This window comes from Dasypus novemcinctus, chromosome 6, assembly GCF_030445035.2.
Source record: "Dasypus novemcinctus isolate mDasNov1 chromosome 6, mDasNov1.1.hap2, whole genome shotgun sequence".
In the NCBI taxonomy this organism is placed as follows: Eukaryota; Metazoa; Chordata; class Mammalia; order Cingulata; family Dasypodidae; genus Dasypus; species Dasypus novemcinctus.
The window spans coordinates 136,665,876-136,690,676 of NC_080678.1; the positions used below are offsets into that span (position 1 = coordinate 136,665,876).

At 42.4% G+C, this 24,801-nt stretch overlaps 1 protein-coding gene and 2 long non-coding RNA genes across 10 annotated transcripts in view; 1 reads left to right on the forward strand and 2 right to left on the reverse strand.

The window, feature by feature from the left end:
• The window catches only part of LOC131278854 (uncharacterized), a 146,137-nt gene extending 142,014 nt beyond the window's left edge, over positions 1-4,123 (reverse strand). For 6 of the 8 annotated variants that reach the window (XM_071215971.1, XM_058299457.2, XM_058299456.2 and 3 more), the window contains exons 1-4: positions 4,040-4,123; positions 3,784-3,867; positions 3,476-3,635; positions 3,327-3,386 (exon numbers count right to left, since the gene is read on the reverse strand). In XM_071215971.1, the coding sequence (XP_071072072.1) occupies positions 3,327-3,386; positions 3,476-3,635; positions 3,784-3,846 (283 nt within the window). In that variant the 5' untranslated portion in view covers positions 3,847-3,867; positions 4,040-4,123. Of the gene's footprint in view, positions 1-3,326; positions 3,387-3,471; positions 3,636-3,680; positions 3,868-4,039 lie in introns of all 8 variants that reach the window. The other 2 variants (XM_071215972.1, XM_071215973.1) reach the window with 2 other exon arrangements.
• An 11,094-nt stretch (positions 4,124-15,217) lies between these two features.
• Positions 15,218-23,436, reverse strand: LOC131278855 (uncharacterized). Its single transcript, XR_009186307.1, has 3 exons — positions 23,308-23,436; positions 22,714-22,752; positions 15,218-16,586 (listed from the first exon to the last, which is right to left on the reverse strand). It is a non-coding gene; the product is annotated as an uncharacterized lncRNA (long non-coding RNA).
• LOC131278856 (uncharacterized) lies at positions 21,300-22,457 on the forward strand. Its single transcript, XR_009186308.1, has 2 exons — positions 21,300-21,572; positions 22,164-22,457. It is a non-coding gene; the product is annotated as an uncharacterized lncRNA (long non-coding RNA).
• Positions 23,437-24,801: the final 1,365 nt, after the last annotated feature.

The window sequence follows — 24,801 nt, forward strand, 5'->3', positions numbered from 1 at the left end:
ATCCATGTGGGATCTAAGCCCCCTCTCAATATAGAGGTGGACTGGACATCACCTCCCAGGGGCCACAGGATGGAGGAACAAAATATGGATTAGAGTGGACTTACTGATACTCTACTATAGAACTATTGTGACTAGTAATGGAAGAAATTGTAGCATTGTTATGGAGAAAGTGGCCATGGTAGTTGCTGAGGGCAGAGAGAGGGAAGAAGAGATGTAATGTGGGGGCGTTTTCAGGACTTGGAGTTTTCCTAAACGATATTGCAGGGACAGATAATGGACATTATATATCCTGCCATAACCCACTGAATGTACTGGGGGAGAGTGTAAACTACAATGTAAACTATTATCCATGTGGTACAGCAGTGCTCTAAAATGTATTCACCAATTGCAATGAATGTGCCACAATGATGAAAGAGGTTGTTGATGTGGGAGGAGTGGGGGGGGTATATGGGAACCTCGTACATTTTTTAATATAACATTTTTTGTGACCTTGTATCTTCAAAAAAATACAACTTAAAAAAATGATGGGGGTGGGGGTGGGGAGTGGGGTATATGGGAACATCTTATGTTTTTTAATGTAATATTTTGTGTGATCTATTAACTTTAAAGAAGATAATTAAGAAATAAAATAAAATTTTTTAAAAAAGAACGAAAAAAACAAAATGAGGGGAGGAGATGTAGCACACGTGGTTGAGTACTTGCTTCCCATGTATGAGGTAACAGGTTTGATCCCCAGTATCTACCTAAAATAAAAGAGAGAGAGAGATACCACTACACTCACAAGTTTGGGGGGGGAGGTGGAGGGGGAGGGGAAGGGGGTAGAGAGAGAGAGAAAGCCTAAGACCAGATGTGACTCAAGCAGTTGAGTACCTGCCTACCATATGGGAGGTCCCAGGTTGGGTTTCCAGTGCCTCCTAAAAGAAAACGAGGAGACATAGAGAGCACACAATGAACAGACACAGCAAACAGACAGCAAATGCAAACAATGGGGGGAGGAAATAAATAAATTTAAAAAAAAAAAGCATCACCAACAAAACCAAGTGCTGACTAGGCTATAGAGCAACAGGATCTCTTGCATATGGCTGACTATATCATTTGTATCAAATAATACAATTACTTTGGAAAATGTTTGGTGGACTCTATCAAAGCTAAGCATATATATGTGCAATAAGCCATCAATTCTACTTCCAGATTTACATCCCTCAGAATCAAATGCACATGTACACCAAAGAACATGTGCAAACACCCAAATTACAAACAGCCCAAATGTCCATCAAGACTAGAATGGATAAATTGAGGTATCGTCACATGATGGGGGAAAAAACCTCCTGCAACATGCAACAACATGGCTATCTCACAGATGTAATGTCGAATAAAAGGAATCAGACACAAAAAGAATATCTATTGGGAAGCAGATGTGGCTCAAGTGACTGGGCTTCAGCCTACCACATGGGAAGACCCAGGTTAAAGCCTGGTTAAAAAAAAAAAAAGCAGGCCTGCCTGTCGAGCCAGTGCCCACACAGCAAGCTGAGTGCCCATGCAGCGAGTCAGTGCCTACGCAAGTGAGTCACGTAGCAAGGTGATGACGCAACAAAAGAGAGACAAAGAGGAGAATGAAGGTGAGGCGCAAGAGAAACCAGGAACTGAGGTTGCACAAGCGACAGGGAACCCCTCTCCATATCAGAGGTCCCCAGGATCGAATCCAAGTGAATCTTAGAGGAGAAAAAAGAGAAGACCAAAAGAGAAACAGATACAAAAGATCATACAGCGAATGGACATAGACAGCAAAAAACAGCAGGGTAGGAAAGGGGAGAAAAAGAAAAAAGAAAAAGTATATTTTTTAAAAAGAATATATATTGTATGATTCTATTTATATGAAGTTTAAAATCAGACAAAATAATATATAACGATAGAGGGCAAAATAATGGTTACCCTTGAGTGGCAATGGGGGAAGTAAGGTCTTGGAGAGAACACAAAATAGTTTTCTGTCCCATATCTTGAACTGAGTGACAGCTATCTATGTACAAGAAAAATTTGTCAAGTAGTTCACCTGGGCCTTGTGCCCTTTAACTCAATCAAAAAAACAAAAATTAATAACTTGAAAGTAATAAAACTTGATCACTGGCTGTGTAGCAGGTAAAAGACATCCATTAGGATAAATGCCATTCTTCACTTGGATGACAGGCTGGTTGGTGATCATATTGGATGGGAAATAAAGGGAAAGAGTCGGGGGCTATAATACTTTTATTTGAATCGATGGAGTTTAAAGAGCCTTTGGATACTTACAGAGATATACAGCAGAGTGGTGGCCTTTAGGGTCTAAAAGTAGGGGAAAGACAGAGCCAAGCAGTCCGGCAAATAATGCCTTCCCATAGAGGCGAATCAGGGAGAGTAAGGATGAAAGAGGATCAAGAATGGACACCTTGGGAGAAGCAATTAAGAAAGGCACAAGAGGAAGATAGCTCCGTGGAGAGAAGTGAAAAGAAATAATCACAGAGAGAGGAAAAAACCAGAAACCAGCCAAGACAACACTCTAGGAGAGACTGGATATGAGCACCAACTGGACAGAAAGCTCAATTAAAGCAAGCACTAAAGTATCCACAACCTTGCCATAATAAGGTCACTGGTGTCCCTCATCAGACAGATCCACAAAGTGAAGCAGTTTAAAATGCCAAAGGGAAATGGGAAAACATCTGCCAGAACGCACAACTTGAAATCTATCTCCTGCACCATGTATACATAATATTTACAGAGATTATCTGAAGGTGATACAAGTCTTTCTTTTCAGAGATATCCTAAATTCTATGCCTGGCTCAACTAGGACCATCAGAAAGCAATCCACGGGACCAAGGTGTTTTGGCCCCTGGAAACCTGGATTGGCTGAGTTCACCTCTGACACAGTGCCATGCTTCCCCTGAGGATCAATGGCAGGCTGCAGGCTGCGCTGATTTCAGGTACTCACTTAGAAAGCATGTCTATGTTACCTTTACAAAAACCAGGAAAGGAACATTGTCTAGACTTCAATGCCAAGAGCTCTAAATGCCTCATGAGGATTTAGCATGATTTCTTTCCATGGTCAATGCAAAGCACATCCCAGATAATGTCTGCATTATTGCTATGCCCTGAAAAAGATCAGACAAATCAGCTATAACATCATAGCGCCTATATAGTTCTGTATTCCACTTTGTCCTGATATTGATAGCCTTCCGTGTATTATTCCTGATGTTAATTTCCATCCATTTCTGCATTCCCATTCTCAACTACAGACCTTAAAGACCTCGTACAAGACACAGTAAACAAAGTAAGGAATAAAATAAACAGCTCACCTGAGATCTGTCCATTTTCTGCTGCTCTGGGAAACATGTAGAGAATAATGAAGGGGGGAGCTGGGGAAGAAAAAAGAAAGAATGAGACCACAAGAAATCTAACCTGCCTTTCCCCTCATGGATTCTCTTGCCTAAAAAGCTCCACCTGCCAGGTGAATAGAACGCCCTCCCATAGGAAAATGTCCTTTGGCCCTTCTCTATGTTGGTAGCAGTTTCTCCATCTTTTGACAGAAACCAGTTTTGATGTAGTTCAGTGGCTGAGCGCCTGCTTCCCATGTGCCAGGTCCTGGGTTCAATCCCTGGTACCACCTTTAAATAAAAATGAAAATAAAAGAAACTGGTTTTTTACTTAACTATACCAGAAAACCTGACTGCACATTCACCCTCTTGGACTCAGCAGTTCTCATCTTTCATGTTAGGCAGAAATTGGCAATCCAGGACGCCCTTCCCCCACGACCTTCTGAGCCCAGGAGTCAGGATGGAAGCAGCATCTCTCAGCGCCCCGTCTGCTAAGGGGCATGGAGCCAGGCCCCCTGGTCACCTGCAAATAGTGGGGCGTTTGAAAGGAGTCGAGGGCATTTAGGGAGGCCTGAGAGGAAATTCCTTAGAGTAGGTGGCACTTCTTTTCCACCCCCAGACCACACCCTCTCAAATCCTCAAATGAAGCAACACTTCCTGGGCAGGCCAGCCCCTCTGCCTTGGCCCCAGCTCACATGTCTCTTCTGAAATCTGGCTCAAAGCTCCTATTATAGTTTGGGGTGGCTTCTGGATGGAGCTCAAGGATTGCAAATTGCTTCTAGCCATTCACAGGTAGGTTTCGCTTTCTCTGGCTCTTCTGCCTCTGCTCTGGAAGCTCTGAGGGTGGGCCATCTTCCAGGTGGGATTTCTCTTCCTAAGGTTCCCTCTTGGCCGCACAAGAGCTGCTTTGTTCCCAGGAACCAGGACCTGGGCCTAAGCGACAAAATTATTTGAGTCGGAACAGGTATCAGAGCTCCAAACCTTGGAGCTCTCTGACCCCAGGATCTCAGGCTAGTCTTTCAAAAAACGCAAATAAACCCGGACCTCTGGGGATACACAGACTGGCCGGTTCCGCTCAGGCCCAGAACCCTTGGATAGTAGCGCTCTGATAGGACACCAAGGACCTAGAAACACAATGGTCACATAATGAAACAGAGGCCACATCTGACACAGGACAGTGCCGTCCTTGAGCTCCTGCCCTGAAGCACACAATGCTGAGTTTGGGTAGAATCGCTGTTTGGAAGGAGGAAACGGGAAGGGAGGTCGCCGTGGACGCGCTCACCGGAGCCCGTCCCCTGAGGCTGGGGGCTCCGGGGGAACGCGCTTCGGCCCTCGACTTGTGGCAAGGGACTCTCCCGACCTCCCGGTGGGCGAGGGCTCAACGCGACACCTCTCTGAGGCACGCAGGGTCCTTCCGGAAAGGGGCGGAGGGCATAGCGAAGAGCACCCGAAAGAAGCCCGAGAGCGCCCCGCGGCGGCCTCTCCTGAGAGCCCGGCTCCGCCTCCGGCTCAGCCGCAGGGCCCTCCCCAGCCTCCGCGAGCTCTTCCGCGCATGCGCCACCCCGCTCGCGCCAGCGCCCGCGCCAGCGCCCGCGAGATCGAGCGAGATGGTGCATGCGCAGAGGGGCCTTACCCGTTTCCGGCGCAACGGGGACCAAGGCCCATTTCCCGTCAGCCCCAGCGGCTGATTGGCGCCCTGGGCTCGGCGCGGTGCGGCGTGCGGCAGGGACTGCCAGGAGCCCGCAGGGGCCGGCAGGGGGCGGCAGGGGGCGGCAGGGGCCGTCAGGGAAGCGGCAGAGGGCGGCAGGGGGCGGCAGGGAGCGGGCGGGACCCCACGTGGAAAGCCTTATTCGGACTCTATACGCGGAAAGAGCTGGAAGGAGGAACAGCGCGGTGACAGCAGGGCTTTGCTCCTGGCAGTAAAGCGCACAAGGCTGGTGGGGTAGCAGAAGTAGTGGAGTTGATAAAATATTGTAAAGCTAGTATAGTGTCTCATGCACACCAACTGAAAGGATCGTTCCTTGTATTAGAGTTTTCTAGGGAGACAGAACCAACAGGTAATATGTGTAAATATTAGAGTTTTATATGAATTGTCTCAAGTGACTGTGGGATGCACAATTCTGTAGGGCAGGCTGGGAACTCTGATGAAAGTTTTTCAATGAATTTCCCAGGCTGGCAGAAATAGAAATGGGAATTCTCTCTTCTGGCTGCTAAAATCATCACATCTCCTTTTTTATATTTATACTTTTTTTTTTTCTAGCCCCCTCATTGTTTTTGTGCTGGCTCTCTGCTTTCTGTGTGCATTTACTATGTGTTTTTCTGTGTCTGCTTGTTTTTTCTTTAGGTGGCACTGAGAACCAATTCTGGGACCTCCCGGAGTGGGAAAGAGGTGCTCATTCTCCTATGCCAAATCAGCTCCCGCTCTGCTGCATCTCTTACTGTCTCTCCTCTGCGTCTCTTTTTGTTGCATCATCTTGCTGCGTCAGCACTCCTGCACAGGCCAGCACTCTTGCACAGGCCAGCATGCCATGCAAGTCAGTTCTCTTCTTGGGCCAGCTTGCCACTCCAGCCGGATCACCTTCACCAGAAGGCACAGGGGATCGAACCCTGCACCTCCTGTATGGTAGACTGGAGTCCCATCGCCTGAGCCACATCTGCTTCCCATTACCTCTCCTTTTCAGGCCGCTGACTGATTGGCTCAAACTTCTCTCCTCATTGAAAGCTATCTCAGTTGATTGTAGATCTAATCAGCCATAGATGCAATCATCTTACTGATTATTTAAGTCCATGAAATATCCTCACAGTAACAAGGCAAGCCAGTGCTTGCCTTGACCAAACAACGGGACACCATCACCTGACCAAGTTGACACATGAGCTTATCACACACACTCCTGTAGTTTACTTAGTCTGTTTTATGAGAAAATTTTCACACAGCCTTGTCACTCTTAAAAGGACTGTATACAACCTTTTAGCATTTCACAAAAAACGCGATTTGAAGGGCATAAGTGTTACGTAGCTTGTTTCAGTAAACAACTATCTTTTTCTTGGTCAAACAAAACCTGGCATTTTCTTACAAACGTTTCAAATAGAAATGCAATAGAATTCAATGAGCAATAGATGTATTCATACCTTACCTAGAGTCACCAGTTGTTAATATTTTGACATATTTTCTTTATTTGTATATACTAATTTTTATTTGTGCTGAGCCATTTGAAAGAAATATTAAAAAAAAAAAAGCTGTACTGGACTGTGGGAAACAGGCAAGGATGACTTTATTCATAGCTACCAAGGAAGGGGAGAGAGAGTAAACCTCAACTCCATTGATAAAAAGGACAGCAAGCTTTTCAAGGGCTGCGTGTGGCTTGGAGGACGGTAGAGGTTTGATCTTTGACATTGGCAGTAGTTTAATGAGAGTGGAGTTAGGAGCACTTGGTTAGATTGTTTTACTCTGCAGTAATTAGGCCACCTGTCATCTGTAAGAGCTGGGACAGAGGAAGGGAAGAGGGGGAAGGAAGGGCCAAGGTTGATAGCTTGGAATAGCTAGTATCTGAACTTGTCTTTCCCCTCCTTTTTCCCCTGCAGTCTGAGTTGTTTTTCTCTGCAGTCCTTCAGTTGCCAGATAAATTTCAAAGTAGTCAGGTTGGAGGAGGGAGACTGTAGGGGCATGCAAGGAGCAAGGCCGGCAGCCTGTTCAAGAGAAAACCAATCTTGGTCAATAAATTGCAGACATGATGACACTTCAGCCCTAAATATGTCATCATGAATCTTTTACAATTAAGGACATATTCCTTCATAATCACAATACCATTATCACACCTATAAAATTGAACAGAAATTTTAAAAAAAGTCTATCAAGTTCCTGTTCAAATTTCCCCAGTTATCCCAAGAATTTCTATTACAACACTTTTATTAAGATGTTTGAAGTTATTTTTAAAAACAGGATCAAGTCAAGAATTATACATTAAAAAAAAAAGAATTATACATTGTACTTGGTTTACTTATCATTTTACCCTTTTTAAATTCCAAACAGTCCTCACTCTGCTACCACTGCTTTATTTTTTTTATAAAATTTTTATTAGAGAAGTTGTAGGTTTACAGAAAAATCATGGAGAAAATACCAAGTTCCCATATACTTCCCTCCCATTATTGACATATTGCATTAGTGTGGAAGCTTTGTTATAATTGCTAAAAGAATATTATAATTGTACTATTATCTATAGTCCATAGTTTACATTAGGGTTCACTGTTGGTGTTGTACAGTCCTATGGTTTTTTTGGGCTATTTTATTTTTATTCTAGTAACTTATATACAACCTAAAATCTCCCCTTTTAACCACTTTCAAATATATAATTTAGTGCTGCTAATTATATTCACAGTGTTGTGCTACCATCACCACCCTGCTTTGTCTTTTGTGACATTCCTTTATCTTGTTCAGGAGGACAAAGAAAGTAGAAGGTGTGCCTGAGACATTGTGATTTGACAAAGTACAGGGAAGTGCAAAAAAGAATAACAATGTCACGTCAAAAGGGCATCAGACCTGGAAGCGGACTTGGCTCAACGGATAGAGCATCTGCCTACCACATGGGAGGTCCACAGTTCAAACCCAGGGCCTCCTCGACCAGTGTGGAGCTGGCCCACGTGCAGTGCTGATACACACAGGGAGTGCCATGCCACGCAGGGGTGTGCCCCAAGTAGGGGAGCCCCACGTGCAAGGAGTGTGCCCTATAAGGAGAGTCGCCCAGCGCAAAAGAAAGTTCAGCCTGCCCAGGAATGGCACCACACACACAGAGAGCTGACACAGCAAGATGATGCAACAAAAAGAGACACAGATTCCCCATGCCACTGACAAGAATGGAATTGAACACAGAAGATCATGCAGCAAATGGTCACAGGGAGCAGACAATTGGGGGGGGGGGCAAGGGAAGATTAAATAAATAAATAAAAAATAAGAAATCAGACCCAATTTGAAGTGGCTCCCACTGGACAAAATTTGAGCATTAAGTAGAAAGTATAGGAAATTAAGTAGACACACTTCTCCTATTCCTCTAACTAAGCTAATAGTCATGGACATTATATACAATAAGACTGAAAGTCAGGGATAAGAAGGCAGATGGCCAGGGACCTGAAAACCCCAGGAAATAATATGCATCAATAAAATTGACTTGTTTCAAATAAAAAACAGGAAAAACATAGCAGTGAGTTCCAAGCATTTTCTTTTTGCATCATATATCCCAAACTGGGGCCTGGAGAAGCAGGCAATCTGGAAACACTGACAGGTACAGATAAGACCATCCCCAACAAAAGTCATAGTTCTCTAACCAGAGGACAAGGAAAAGGTCAACATAGTAAGACAGAAAACATTTAGACAATAACTGATATATTCAACTATACACAATAGTAGTAGTAGTAATAATAATAATAAAAGCTGCAGACCTACCTCCACCCAGTGGGGAGCTTAGCCTTCCATCCTTTTACATAATTATAGCTAGCTCCCTCCTCCAACAGTGTCAAGAAAGGCTGAGTGTAAAGCTAGGATTTTCATGAGCTTCCAGCAATAAGCCCCACACCTCCTCTAAAATGTCAGTGTAGATGACTTACGGAGGAGCGACTAGGCCCCTCTCCCTCTCCCATCCATGTGGTGTCCTCAGGGAAGAGCCTGGACTCACACTCCTGCCCTGTCTGACTGAGGAATATTTATTGCCCTGCTGTCGATGGAGGCTAAGAGGAGAACCCCAACTTTCACCCCTACCAGCACCCCTCTCTCTGGCCTGTGCTGCATCAGAGGGGGCTTGTGTAACAAAGATTTAAATAAGAGCCAAAGTCTGGTAACATAATACCCAGGATACAGTAAAAAATCACCCATCATGCCAAGAATGAGGAAAATCACAACTTGAATGAGAAATGCAATCAAGGCTGACACCAACAGTGGGATGAACCAGAGGTTGGAATTATCTGACAAGGATTTTAAAGCAACTATCATAAAATGCTTCAATGAATAATTATGAACAATTAAGTCTTGATAAAGAAAGAGAAGATATAAAGAAGAAACAAATGGTAATTTTAGAACTGAAAAAAATACAAGTGCAATAAAATACTCAGTGGTGGTTTCAACAGTAGAATAGAGAGGACAGCTGAAAAAACCAGTGAACTTGAAGACAGAACAGTAGAAATTGCCCAATCTGAAAAGAGAGTAGACTGAAAAAATTACTAGGACAATGTGGAAAAATAATAGCATTTACATCATTGGAGTCCCAAAACGAGAAAAAGGTAGAGCTAAAAAATCATTTGGCAAAATAGTGGCTGAAAAATTCTCAAATTTGACAAAAGACATAAGTCTACAGCCTGAACCACAGACAGGAAAAACCTAAAGAAATCCATGCCAACACATATCATAGTGAAGAACACATCACTGAAAATGAAATAAAGAAAAAAATTATTGAAAGCATCAAGAAAAAAACAATTCATTAAAGAATAAAATAGAGAGAAAAAAAGAATAAATGGAAATTTAATAAATTCTTAGACAAAGGTAAACCAAGAGAATTTGTCACCAGAAGACCTAACCTAAAAAAATAACTAAAGTAAGTTTTTGAAAGCAAAAGGAAGTGAAAAAAAGAAGGGAAAAAAGGAGTAAAAATATGATTAAGTACAACAGACTTTCAAGTTTTCTAAATTGATTTTGATGGTTGAAGCAATAATTATAATATTGTTCCATGTGTTTCTCAATTTACGTAGAGATATTTAAGACAATTACATAAAATAACAGACTTTTTAAAAATGAAGACTACATTTGATTGTAACATATTGAATATAAATAAATTTTTAAAATCCATAAGTCTATAGTGATACACATGAGAAAGAAAATAAAGAACACCTCTTCTTGAAAGAACACCAGCTAATGTATGCAAAAGGAATGACAAAATGAGAAAACACCATTTTGCAATCTCCAATGTAATAATTGATTGAGGAAAGTATCATTGATATAAGCGTAAAGTATCAGAGTAAAATTTATTGGAGAATAAGTCATTCTCAAAATGTCAAGGATCGCCCCTAATTTCAAAGGGAAACAAAGTATCTTTCTGATGGAAAATATCATAAAACAATTAATCAAACATACTATCAAATAATACTAAACTCAATAGTATTATTGAGAGATGACCAATATAACATCTATCATTTCTTCTACTTTAAGAAAAGCCAGAATATAAATTCTCATTCACAGTAGCATCAAACATATACATTAGTTAGCATTAAAATTTTTTTAAACCTCCAAAGAAAATTATAAGCTGGACTGTGCTACATGGGGGGGGGGGGGGGGGAAGTCTTGAATGAATAGAAATACATACCACTTTCCTAAATGAAAAGACTGTTTTAATCCAATCAAATGTCTTCAGGGTTTTCGGTCTTTGTATATGTTTTTGCACCTTGCTGTTTCATTTTATTTTGTAAAAATGTTTTTAAATATAATTTATTCCATGGTAAGTTTATATCATTAACATTTTTAGTATATTTTTTATTTATTTTTAAAAGATACATAGATCACACAAAATGTTACCTTGAAAAAATAGAGGAGATTCCCATATGCCCTCATTAACATTTTAATAATGGCTGGTTAGCAACCAACAAAATTCCTGAAATTAATTACAGGAATCAATACAAGCCTGTCAGGACAAGCTAGCTCTAGCAAACACTGTATATGCTCCTCTTTTCCAAATAGTCTAAATGATAGATTTAACTTATTTTTGAAATAATTATAGATTCACAGGGAATTACAGAGATTGTAACCAGAGCTCCCTCATACCCTTACCCAGTTGTGTCCTTCACCTCCCTTCACTCTTTAGGTGAGGTATGGCTTCCTGCCTCAGGTTATAGGGAAGGCAGAATACACGACACCTCCCACTGGACAGACGCCATCAGTGGCAGCTTATTGGGCCATATATACACAGACTGGGCAAGAGAATATCAGGTTCTACACAGGGCTACCTGGGGGATGCACTAGGGAGCAAAGTGAGCAAGGAGGGGCTGTGGGGGGCAGGCTCTGTTTGGTTCCTGCTGGATGTGTAATTGTTTTGTTGGGAAAATTCCCTGGACTGGCAGGGGACTGGAGCCCATTACTGGGGGATAAGCAGATGCCGTGACTGGTCTCGTGATAAGGAGAGTTGCTTGGCTAGGATCTTATCCACAGGAACAGAGTTAGGTTAGGTCTTTCCAGGCCCTCCTGGTTTTACCAGATGTGAAGGCAGCACTTAATATTGAATTTTAGATGAACTGGAACAAATTATAAGGTGTTAATATAGGGTGGTATACGGAAAAAGATACACCTAATGCAAACTATGGTCTAGAGTTAACAGTGATTTTTAATATTCCTCCATCAATTGTAACAAAGGTACCACACCAGTGCTAAGTGTCAATAACAGGAGAGAATCAGGGGTGAGAATTTCTTCTTTTTGGAGCTATGACAGTGTTCTAAAATTGATTGTGGTGATGAAAGCACACTGTGATTATACTGAAAGCCATTGATTGTACATTTTGGGTGGATTGTATGGTGTGTGAATAAAACTACTTTTAAAAACATATACTGAGGGGGAGTAGATGTGACTCAAGCAGTTGAGCGCCCATCTCCCACATGGGATGTCCCAGGTTTGGTTCCCAGTGCCTCCTAAGGAAGACAAACAGTGAGCAGACAAGCAGACATTGAGCAAAAACAAGTGGACAATGAGAACAGACAAGGAGAAAAAAAGGACAAAAACAACAAGCAAGACAATGAGCAAAAACAAACGAGCAGGAGGCAGATGTTCTCAAGCAGTTGTGTACCCACCTCCCAATTGGAGGTCCCAGGTTCAGTTCCCAGTGCCTCCTAAAGGGGAAAACAAAAAACAAAAACAGACAACAAGCAAACAGACAAGGGAGCCATCTCTGGGAGGGATATTGAGTCTCAGTTATTGGTCTTTCAGGACCCACTTCCCCATAGTTTACAATTTTCCTAACTGGAGTACATTATTGAAACCAGGAAACTGACACTGGTATAAAGTATGTGTGTAGTTCTGTGTCATTTTACCGCATGTATAGATTTCTGTTAACACTACAATCCAGATCCAGAATCTTCCATCACCACAAAGATCTCCCTTGGGTCCCCTTTTTGGTCACACCCACCCTCCACCCTCCCTAATCCCTGGCCTTCACTCTTCTGTTCTCCAGCTCTAATTTTGTCATTTTGAGAATGTTAAACAAATGGACTCACACATTATGTGACTGCTTGAAATTGGCTGTTTTTCACTCAGCATAATGCCCTTGAAATCCTTCCAAGTTGTTGCATGTATCAATAGTTCATTTCTTTTTATTGCTGGGTAGGATTCCATGGTATGGATATACCAGTTTGTTTAACCTTTCACCTCTTGAATGGATTTTGGTTGTTTCCAGTTTTTAGGTATTACAGTCAAAGCTGCCAGGAACAATCAAATACAGGTTTTGGGGAGGACTTGAGTTTTCATTTCTCTGGGGTAAATGCATAGAAGAGCAGTTGTTTGGTCACATGGTAATTTCATGTTTTGTTGTTTAAGAAACACCAATTTTCCAAAGTGGTTGTACTATTTTACATTCTTACCAGCAACATATGAAATCCAGTTTCTTCACATCCTTCCCAGCATTTCATGTTGTCACTGTTGTTTTTTTAGCTATGCTAATAGGTATGTAATGATAACTCCTGTGGTCTTAATTTGCATTTCTCTAATGGCTAATGATGTTGAACATCTATTTACATGCTTATTTGACATCTTTATATCCTCTTTGGTGAAATGTCTCTTTGTGTCTTTTGCACATTTTCTAATTGGATTTTTACTGTTAAGTTTTAAGAATGATTAATATATTCTAGATATGAGTCTATTGTCAGATATTTGACATACAACTGTTTTTCCCCATCAGTAGCTTCTCTATTCATCTTCTTAATAGGGTCCTTCACAGAGCAAAAGTATTTTATTTTGACAAAGTCAAACTTATTTAGTTTTTCTTTTATGAGTTAAGCTTTTGGTGTCATTTCTACAAACTACTCACCAAGTTCTAGGTTCCAAAGACTTTCTCCTAGATTTTTTCCAAACTTTTCAGTTTTACAGTTTACATTTAAGTCTTTGATCCATTTTGTTATTTCTTGAATAAGGTATAATAAGGTTTAAGTTGACACTTTGGGGTTGCTGTTCTCGTTTGTTTTGCCTCTGGATAACCAATTGCTTCAGCACCATGATAAAATCCTATCCTTCCATGCGTTTGCACTTTTTTTATGGGGGTTCTTTCTGGGTTCTCTATTCTGTCCATTGATCAATATATCTCTCCCTTTGCCAAAATCACAGTTTTTATTATTATACTTATGTAATAAGTCTTGAAATTGAGTAAAGTGATTCCTCCTACTTTATTCTTCTTTTTTCAAAATTATTTTAGCTATTCTAATTTCTTTGTGTTTCATATAAACTTCAGAATAATCTTGTTGATGGCTACAAAATCTCTTGCCAGACTTATGAGAACAGTATTAAACTGTATATCAGTTTGAGGAAAATTGACATCTTTACTGTGTTGAGTATTCCAAACCACAAACACAGTATTTAGATCCATTTCTGTAGAATTTCTTTGATATCTTTCAATCACTGTTTTGTAGTTTTCAGCATAAAAGTCCTGGGGTATGTTTGTTTTGTTTACACCTAAGGTTTGTTTTGTTTACACCTTAGGTTTATACCTAAGTAGTTCATCTTATTTGAGTGATTATAAATGTCACTGTATTTTAAATTTCAGTTTCCAAATATAATGGCAAAATTTTTAAAAGCAACTTTAGTGAAATTATTAAATAGAACAATTATAATCTTCATCAGAAGAAAAAAATATAAAATAACGGTGAGATATGAATGATGTATACAATGATATGTAGGTATGTAAATATACTACTGTAAGATTCCAACCTGTTTGGTAGTGCTTCCATAGAAGAAAAGTACCAGAACGAAGAACACTGGAATTTCTTACTTGATAAAAGTATTTCAAAGCTATGGGGAAAGAATTCAATTAATCTTGTTAGGACAACAAACCATCTGGAATAAGATTGTACCTGTACCTCATCCATAATAAAAAAGAATTTTATATCAGTTCAGTTTTTGAAGTTTTTAAGTAAATTATTGTTCTTAAAGTGAATAATGTAAAATATTAGTATTTAGGTGGAATGTGCCTAATATTCAAGGCAGAAACAATAAAGTTAATGACTGATAAATTTCATTATTGAAAACTAAATGCAAATGTAAAAAAGCCACAAAAATACCATTTTGACTTATTAGAAAAGTTTAAAAAGAATAATCATTATCTATGGTTGGTATAGGTTTGGGCAACTATTCCTGGCCATAACCATCTCCAACTTTGGGAGGCTACTGGGTATCAAAATATAAATGGACTTTTAACCTGCCAAGTCTATTTCTAAGATTATATACAAACATAATTGTCCAAAGATCTATAAACATTGTTTCAGTTTATGATTCAGAAAAAAATTTTTAATTAATTTTTAAAAGAGACAGTTTCACTGGATCATGTAGAATATTACACATGAATAATTAAGGCATGCTCCCATTCTTGTGAAAATTACATGCATATTCTAAAGTCTAAACCCAAAATGAAAAAAACAACAACAAAACCCATGTTACAATACACAGCAGCAAAGTACAGAATGTGTAACTGAAGACATGGCAAGAGTCACTCCCTATGTACTTATTAATTTTCCTATTGGGAATAATGTAGAGAGGCTGCACCCTCAAAGAACATAAATCTACAAATGTTCTAAAGAAATTTTGTTTTAATCTGCTTTTTATTTCCCCAGGATTTCCCAGTTGACTATCATTTTAACAGCACCGTACACAAAATCAAATTTTATTAAAAATCAAAATCTATTCCAGAGTTATCAATTTTCACATTTTACAAAATCATCATTAACATCACTACTAAATGAATACTTGGGTGAGCTCGGTTTTCAAAAAAAGATTCTGAATTATTTTTTAGTTTTCATAATAAATAAGAATTTTATTAAAGAGAAATATTTTCTTCCAACAAATCATAATAATGGATACCTTTAAAAGATTCTGAATTATAACAACACTGAGTAGTAAAATAGCAACACAAGTCACCAGATCAGTCACAGAATTGTCAAAGCCATACAAAACATTTACAGGATACAGGCAAGCAATGAACTGAAGTTTTGAGTGCTAGTTAAAGGGACCAAATATAGTAACAACATAGCCCCCATTTTACTATTCAAGAGTGTTTTGAAATTCTGATTCCTGACAATTTTTAAAAGATTAAGAGAACTACCTACAACTTTCAAACATTTATTCTTATTATTTTAAATTTGAGTGAATCCTGATTTAAATTCCATAAAATGTGACAGCACTATATTACAGAGGTAATCCTTGCTTTCTCAGGATTTTGGGTTTTTTTTTCAATATTAGGAGAAGTTTATTGAATAAAAACTTGCTTTCTTTATACAAAAAAATACACAGTCTCAAAGCGCTAAGAAATGTAAATATCCAAGTTATAGCTAACAGGTGGCAAGTCAACATCCAGGGTTGACAGAATGCTTGAAGGGGCCTGCTAGAGTGGACTCCCACATCAGAGAAGGCATCAATTAAATATCAGTCTCCCAACAACACAACTGAAATTTCAGTTATGATAGCATAGTAACTGTGAGTAACTGCATAAAGTACAGACTTCTGTAAAAAATAATATTTTGTGTACTCTATGTATCTTTAAAAATACACAAATATTTTTTTAAAAAAATAAAAAATAACCACTTACTGTTCCTTGCATAGACAAAAGAAGGGTTTTCCTAGAAAATAAGCTGTATTAACTTGAACTGTCTTAACTAGTACTAAATGCAGCACTGTACTTCAGCACCCATTTTGGTTCTGTTTAAGACTTGAATATGTCAGTACATCTGTGTCCTCTGGTTTCTCTGTCCTTTTTTCAGGGCCACTTGGTATAATCTTCTGATGTGAGTTCAACAAAAGCCTCACCACTCCATCTGCCTTCCCTGGTGCAGATGAAATGAAAGCCTGATGCTCCATCTTGAATTTAGCAGTTGGAGAGGAAATTCTGCACATCCTCAATAGAGCAAGGCCAGGGCAAGCCACGGAGCTTGACCACGAATCCTTCGCCTCCCTCGGGACCCAGCATCATGGAGACTTGACAGGGCAGGTGTCAACCAGCTCAGTGTGCAGGTTCCTGTGGCTGAAAAGAAAGAGAAAACTACCTTACAAACTTTTCCATTTAATAATGGAAATTTAATAAGAAGAAATAATAAACACTATTTTCCTCATTTACAGGTGGGGAAGGTAAGTTTGAGTGATATTAAACAAAGGCCTTAAAGAAGACATTTTAGGGAAGCAGATGTGGCTCAAGAAGTTGGGTGACCACCAAACACACCAGAGGTCCCGGGTTCTGTTCCCCATACCTCCTAAGAAGACAAGTACACAATGAATAGACACAGAGAGCAGACAGCGAGCGCAAACAATGCGATGGAGAGAGAAATAAATAAATGAAAAGAAATCTTTAAGAAAAAAAAAAGACATTTTAGAGCTGAGATTTAATTCCAGGTCTCCCTGATTCCAAAGCTTGTACAACCATTCTTACCCCACCCCCAAGAACTACCTAACACTTCTCATAGATGTGCACAATTAAACAGAATCAAAGTGACTTTCAGAGCACATACTGCAGTCCCCTCTCTGACAAAAATTCATAGAAATGACAAAAGATATTTTAAAAATATAAATGGGTATCATAGCTGGAAAATGAGAAAGGTCACCCTCAATGTACATAAAATTTTGAAGAATTCAGATAGGATGACCATAGGGTTAGACCCATCACCCAGAACGCTGTAGGAGATGACAGTTGAAAAGCTGCGAGAAGCTCCATGGGTGGTCCGAGCCCTGAGGCTCCCTCCTCCCTGAGCCTGGAGAGGCAGCTGTCTGCTCACTTGCAGGCTGAGGGTGGCCAATGAGGCAGCGGCAGTGGCCCCCTCTCCCCCAGCAGCCAGGCACCTTGGGAGTCCCATGCCATTGCACTGCCCCCTGGCACCCCACACCCCACTGAATGTCCCATCCTGCTATTCAACAACCCAGGTAATGATTGCAAACTCATGGAGTTAATAATTAGAATATAGGTCACCAGAAAAGAGAATGAGGTTAGAGAATGAAAGTTGAGGTTTAATCTGCACAGAATTGCTAAAAAGTTTTTGTAAATCTTTGGAAATGTGCAGAAATGGTGAAAGCACATCATAGCATTTGTGTAACTAGCGGTGTTAATATGGGTATGATAGTGGTTGAAAGAGAAAGTCTAAGGTCATATACATTACTAGAAAGAAAGCTAAAAAAAGTAACACAGGACTGTGTTGCATAGCAAAACCTCATGTGAAATAGGAGTATGGGTTAACATTGCATATATATCACTATTTTTCTTTGAAACAGAACAAATATATATTAATATTACAAGATGTTAATAGAGGCGGTGGACTTGGCCCAGTGGGTAGGGCATCCATCTACCACATGGGAGGTCCTCGGTTCAAACCCCGGGCCTCCTTGACCCATGTGGAGCTGGCCCACATGCAGTGCTGATGTGCACAAAGAGTGCCCTGCCACGCAGGGGTGTCCCCCATGTAGGGGAGCCCCATGCGCAAGGAGTGCGCCCCAAAGGAGAGCCGCCCAGCATGAAAGAAAGTACAGCCTGCCCAGGAATGGTGCTGCACACACAGAGAGCTGACACAACAGGATGATGCAACAACAAGAAACACAGATTCTCATGCCGCTGACAACAGAAGCAGACAAAGAAGACGACACAGCAAAATAGACACAGAGAACAGACAACCAGGGTGGGGAGGGGGAGGGGGAGGGGAGAGAAATAAATAAAAAAAAATAAATCTTAAAAAAAAAAAAAGATGTTACTAGACAAAAATACAACCAATGCCAACTATGGGCAATAGTGTATACTAATATACTTAAAATTTTCCATTAAGGGTAAAAAAGAAAAAAAAAAGGATGCAAAATGTTAATAGGGGAAGTGGATGTGGCTCAAGTGATTGGGCTCTCACCTACCACACGGGAAGTCCCAGGTTTGGTTTGCGGTGCCTCCTGAAAAAGGCGAGCTAGTGTGATGGGCAGGCAGTGAGCTGATGCAACAAGATGATTCAACAATGAGACACAAAGAGGAAAGACAATGAGAGACACCACAAACCAGGGAAGTGAGATGGCTCCAACAACTGAGTGCCTCTGTCCCACGTGGGAGATGCCAAGTTCGGTTCTGGTGCCTCCTAAAGAGAAGAGGAGGAGACAAAGAGCACACAGCAAAGAGACACAGAAGCAGACAGCGAGCGTAAACAATGAGGGGGAATAAAGAAATAAAATAGTGTGTAGTAATCTATTAACAATCTTCTATTAAGGGTAAAAAGAAAAAAAAGGTACTACAAATTGTTTGACTCCATCTATACAAAATATAAATACAAATAAATTAGAGAGATGGAAACAGAATAGCAGCTATGTACGGCAGGGGATGGAAAGAGAGATTAAGGGGTAGAGTTTTTGGTTTGTCTGTTTTTTATTATTATTATTGGAATAATGAAAACACTCTAATATTGATTGAAGTGATGAATGCACAACTCTGTGATCACAAGAAATACCACTGACTATACATTTTGGATGGATTGTATGCTTTATGAATATGTATCAGTAAAATTGATTAAAAATAATTCGGGGAGCCAACGTGGCTCAGTGGTTGAGTGCTGGCTTCCTACAAATGAGGTCCCAGGTTTAAACCCCAGCCCCAGTACCTCAAAAGTAAATTTGAAAATTAAAAATAAAAATAATTTAGTAGATGAAGGCCATCAGTGCACCAATTTTCTTTCTTTTTTTCTTTTGAGGTAGCAGGGATTGAACCTGAGACTTCATATGTGGGAAGTGGATGCTCAACCACTTGAGCCACATCTGCTCCCCTGGACATGGCCTCTTCTTCCTATTCTATTTTCTTGGTTGTTTTTAACCCCTTGAAAGTAAATTTTTAAATATATTAAAGTAATGAATTAATTCCATAGAAAGATAAAAAAAGAAGAAGAAAACAGGTAAATAGAGGACTTGGAGTCAGTGGCAGGACTTTCCAGTCAAGAAACGCAAGCACAACATCCGAGGAAAACCAGCACCCCAAAGGGCGGCTGCCAATCAGAAGGACAAGAGCTAACACCGAAAACACGTAGCCAGTACAGAAAAATGGGGATTTTGAAAGATGTTTACCTGACATAGCCAAAGAAATGAGAGACAAGACATCTATAAAAGGAGAAATGCCTATTATGAAAAAGAACGAATTAGGGGGAGCGGATGTGGCTTAAGTGGTTGAGCGCCTGCCCAGGTTGGATCCCCAGTACCTCCTAAAACAATAACAAAAAGCAAACAAATGGAGGAGGGAAAAAAAACCTCTGGGGAGCTGGTATAGATTAGTGGTTGAGCACTGGCTTCCCACATATGAGGTTATCAATCCCCAGCCCGGTTAACTCAAAAAAAAAAAAAAAAAAAAAAAAAAAAATTAGGAGTCTGAGATGTTAAAAAGGTCAAAATATGAAAAAAAATTTAGATAATATTAACGAAATAGCAAAGAAGAAGAAAATTTGAAGCATAAGACAGTGAGCTGGAAGATCTGGTCAATGTTCCAGAATGCAGTGCCAAAGAAGAGTAAGCATGAGTTATAGTTTTAAGGGACTGAGCTAGGTTTCTAGTGGCCAACTACTAAATGTTTTAGAAGCAGAGAGAAGAGAATGCACTGGGGCAGTACTTTAATAGTAAGATAATTTCTCCAAACTGGAGAAAAAATATGATCCCCTGGATTATATGTACTATTATATTAAAACAGGAGACTATTGAACATAGTAGGAATATACAAGTCAGGTTAAGACAAGGGTGCTTTCTTGTTAGGTTTATATTCATTCCATATATTATCATCAAAAAATTTTTTGATAATTTTATTCTTCTGTGATAGTCTTAATTATAATTATTAAGTATAATAAAACTTGCAGTTAATAATACTTGCTTCCATATTTTATGTTAGGAGGAATATTTTCACAGAATATAATTGGTGATGGAAGTTGAATTTCACCTTGATCAAACCTTTTCAATTTTTACCTACGGTCTAGGACTTTTTATCATGTCATAATTAACAGAACCAATAAAATAATGTGCCTTGTGGACAGGAGCAACCACCTGCTTTACCCTTTTAAGAAATTTTGGTTAAGGTGAAAATGAATGACGACTACAACAGGACTTTTGGGCAGCTCTAGAAAGGAACCACGATTTCAACCTATTCTCAACTGTAAATGGATATAACTTTCTGATAAAAACATAACAATAAAATAGAAAGGAACCAAAATAAGGCAGCAACAATTTTTCCGGGAATCCAAGAGAGCAATGGCTTCCATCTGCTAAGGGAATGTAATTTGGATCCTAAAATTCTCAATTAGAAAAAAAAAAATTAAGTATAAGGCCTATAAACGCAGATTTATTTCAACCCATGAGCACTACTTGAAAGAATCATTAGATGATGTAAAGTACCAAAACTGAAAACTGATTCTAAGGGCGCTCAAGGCTGGGGGCGGCGCGGGCTGAGTGGGCGTTGCCAGGCTCCCTGCCGCCCCCGCCGCCCCCCTCGCGCCCTGCCGCCCCCGTCAGCCCCGCGCCCCCGCTGCCCCTGCGCCCCCGCCGCCCCGCGCCCCCGCCGCCCCGCGCCCCGCCAGCCCACGCGCCCCCGCCGCCCCGCCGCCCCGCGCCCCGCCAGCCCACGCGCCCCGCGGCCCCGCGCGCCCCGCCAGCCCCGCGGGAGGCCCGGAGCGTGCGCGGCGGGGCTTCCTGGCGGTGCCGGCCTCGTGGCGCCGCCCGCCCTGCCGCCGCGGTGCTGAGGCCCTAAGATTTACCGAGCCCTGCTCCTAACACTCCCTGTGGAACTGAAACCCTCCCTGGCCGCGGGGCGGGGGCTGGCCTGAGCACTGAGCCTTCGCCGGAGCCGGGTTGGTGCGGCAGCTGGCTCCCTCCCCGGCCGGCCCGGGGCACACTGGCCAGCGCCCGGGGGCGTTCGTGCCCGCGGAGGCCTGGACACTCCCGAGCCTGGACACTCCGGCTGGCGCCCCGCGTGGGCGTTCCGTCTGGAGCACGGCTGGTGGAAGGCCCCTCCGGCCGCGCTGTTAAAGTACGATTCCTTTGGTGATTTTGTTCAGGTGTCGGGCACGCCGGGCAAAAGGGCCCTGGGGGGAGGAGGTGGCGCAAAGGGTGGCGCGCCTGCTTCCCACCTGGAAGGTGCGATTCAGGCCCCGGTGCCTCCAAGAACAAAAGGAGCAAAGCAATGAGGGAAACAACTCAGAAGAGCCCCTGTGGCTGGGGGGTGGGGGGGGGGTGGGGTGGTTGTTCGAGGTCCGAGGCTCAATCCCCAGCTCCGGGGTCTCAAAAAAGAAAGGGGTGGGGGCACTGGTTTGAGTTTGAATCCCCTGCTACTTGACAACCCTGCAGAATTATATGTGGAGGGCACAGGAGATCTTTAGAAATGACCTAGGAAATAAAGAACCCAAGTGTTTGATAGAGACACTGCGGAATGGTTAGGAGCCTGGGCTGTTTCACAGGAGAGGGACCTTCTTGGGTCCCATTCACCGGATGGGAAGTACTGGGTGATGGCACAGCTGGATCTTACTCGTGGCCGTGCCCCAGTGGGACGCACTGGCGTCTGTTCTGTGCGCACCAGCCAGCTTGCGGCTCAAGTTTCACCTCATCTCTTCTTTTTTCCTAGGAGGTCACGCTCAGCACCGAGCTGCACCCTGTCCACTCATCTCATTTCTTAGATGTGGGTAGCAAGACTCGAGCAATCTGCATGGCAGAAACGGAGGCAAAACAAGCACAAAAGGACGTTCCTTTGAGTAGCTATTTTCCTTCATTTGATTCATGAGTTTTTTCTTGGAGGTCTTTCAAGTGGAAGTTTAGTCTCAAATTCATGGTCAGGTTCTTAAAAATGAAATTCAGCTACAAGAATGTTTATTTTTACCTAATCTAATATCATAAAGATTTGTTTTTGTATTATTAAGAAGCACGTTTTGTTGCCTTCGGGGGACTGTTACTTGTAAATACGTGAGGATATTCCATGTCCCTGTCCCCCGTGGCCTCTCATCCGTCTGCTCACTGTTCACAGTAGTTGTCTGCTCCCTTTCTCTCCTTTAGGAGGCACCCGCGGGAAGGCATGTGGGAGCCAGACACGCAACTGCTTCAGCCACATCTGCACCCCAAGGATATTTTAATGAAATAAATGTAATTCTGGAAAAATGAGGTTAGAAAGAGGGACTCACCTAGATAACTGCTAATTCTTCCTGGTCGACTAATTCTTCCTGGGGGAAAATGGGAACAAAAATAGGTTGAGAGGATATTTGATTGGAAGAACTGCAAACTTACTGATGTGGAGAAAGTGGCCACAGTAGTTGCTGAGGGCAGGGAGATGAAAGAAGAGATGTGATGTGGGGGCATTTTCAGGACTTGGAGTTGTCCTGAATGATATGGCAGGGTCAGATGCTAGATTTTATATCCTGCCATAACCCACTGGATGGACTGGGAGAGAGGGTGAACTACAGGGTAAACTATTATCTATGTGGCGCAGCAGTGCCCCAAAATGTGTTGGCGGTGTGCGATGAGTGTGCCACAATGATGAGGGAGGTTGTTAGTGCGGGAGGAGTGGGGTGAGGGGGATACAGTGGGGTGTGGGGGATACAGAACATTTTTTTCATTCCCCCACCCCCAGCCCGGGAAGCCCGGTGCGCGAAGAACAAGCCCGCAGGGCCCGCGCCCTCCCCGCCCCCCTGCCGCCCACCCCCCAGGGCCCGCGCCCTCCCTGCCCCTCTGCTGCCCACCCTCCAGGACCCGGGCTCCCTTCCCGCCTCCCCACGCACCTCCCACTTCGCGCCTGCCTGTTCCCACTGCCGGACCCCTTCCCCGCGGTCCCGCTGAAAGGCCGCCTCCGCGAACCCGGACCTCCCCCAACCTCGGCCCTCCCCCAACCTCGGTCCTCCCCCAGCCTCGGCCCTCTCCAGCCTGGCTGGGGCGGCCACGCGGCCCGGCGCGCACGCGCACATGGGAGGGCGGGGCCGCGCGCTCGGCGCGCGCCCGCACTAGCCCGCGTGCGCGGGCCCGTGGGCTGGTCCCGCGACGCCACCGTGCCGCCGCGGCCAGCCCCAGGCAGCGCCGCGTGGGCGGCCCCTCCAGGGGGCAAAGCAAGTTTAGCGCCCGGCGCGGTTAGCCACGAACGATCTTGGCCCTTTAACACGCTCCTCGCTCTTATATTTCTCAATGTAACATTTTTTTGTGATGTGTGTATCTTTAAAAAAATACAATTTACAGAAATGATGGGGTGGGGGTGGGGAGTGGGGTATATGGGAACCTCATGGTTTTTGTATGTTTTTTAATGTAACGTTCTTTGTGCTCTATTAACTTTCATTTTAAAAGTGTGAAAGAAAAACTGGAAACGTTTTTTCACCTTAGGTAAAATGAACTGCTGGAGACGAGTCAGACGTGCTGTGTAACTTGCGTTCCCTCTGAGCGCTAGGTCCTTTAGAGTTAAAGAGGAAAGGCAGGCCACCTCGGCCCTGAGTGGCTGTCAGCCACGGGGAGGCCAGCTGCGATCGCGGCCCCGAGGGCGCCGGCCGGCCCTGGGCAGGAGGAGCGCTGCCCCGAGCCAGGCGGGAGGCGGGAACCCCAGCAGGAGCCTGCTAGGCCCTGAGGAGGGAAGCAGGGTCCTTAGGCACCGTGTGTCACAGACCTGCTGAGAACTTCGGTGGGTTTTTGTTTTTTGTTTTTAAATCCAACTTGGCTTTGTTCCTTCGGTTATAAGATACTACTTAATATCAAAACCTGTAAATGTAGGAATAAAATGGCATCTAATTACTTTCCTGAAAGGGATTCCTCCAGATAATGTGAATGTTACGGATAGCATTAAAAATAGGGCTTGTTGTTTCTTTTTTTTTTTTTTTTTTAACATAAACTCAGTTCACTTCCAATATTTTTCTACCTCAATAGGAGGATTATTCATATGGAGATGTGTGCCAAACACTTGGGAGATACTGAGATAAATAAGTTCCTATCCTATTTTAACACCTTTCTCTCCCCCTTTGTCTGAATATTGGCTTTCCAGCGTAGGCCACCTTTCTTTCTCCTAGTTTAGGTTATGTTTGGCAGAACTTTGCCATATTATGATCTTTCAAATCATTTTTCCCCTTTCCTAGTGTAGCAGTTTGATATAGTTAAGAATTCCAAAAATAGGTATTGGATTATGTTTGCATTCTGATCTGTACCTGTGCAAAACTGAGTTATGATTAGGGAGTTGAGATAAAAAGCATGGCAAAGAACAGAGTTGGGGGTTTCTTAATGTTGGGATTTTGATGTTGGAG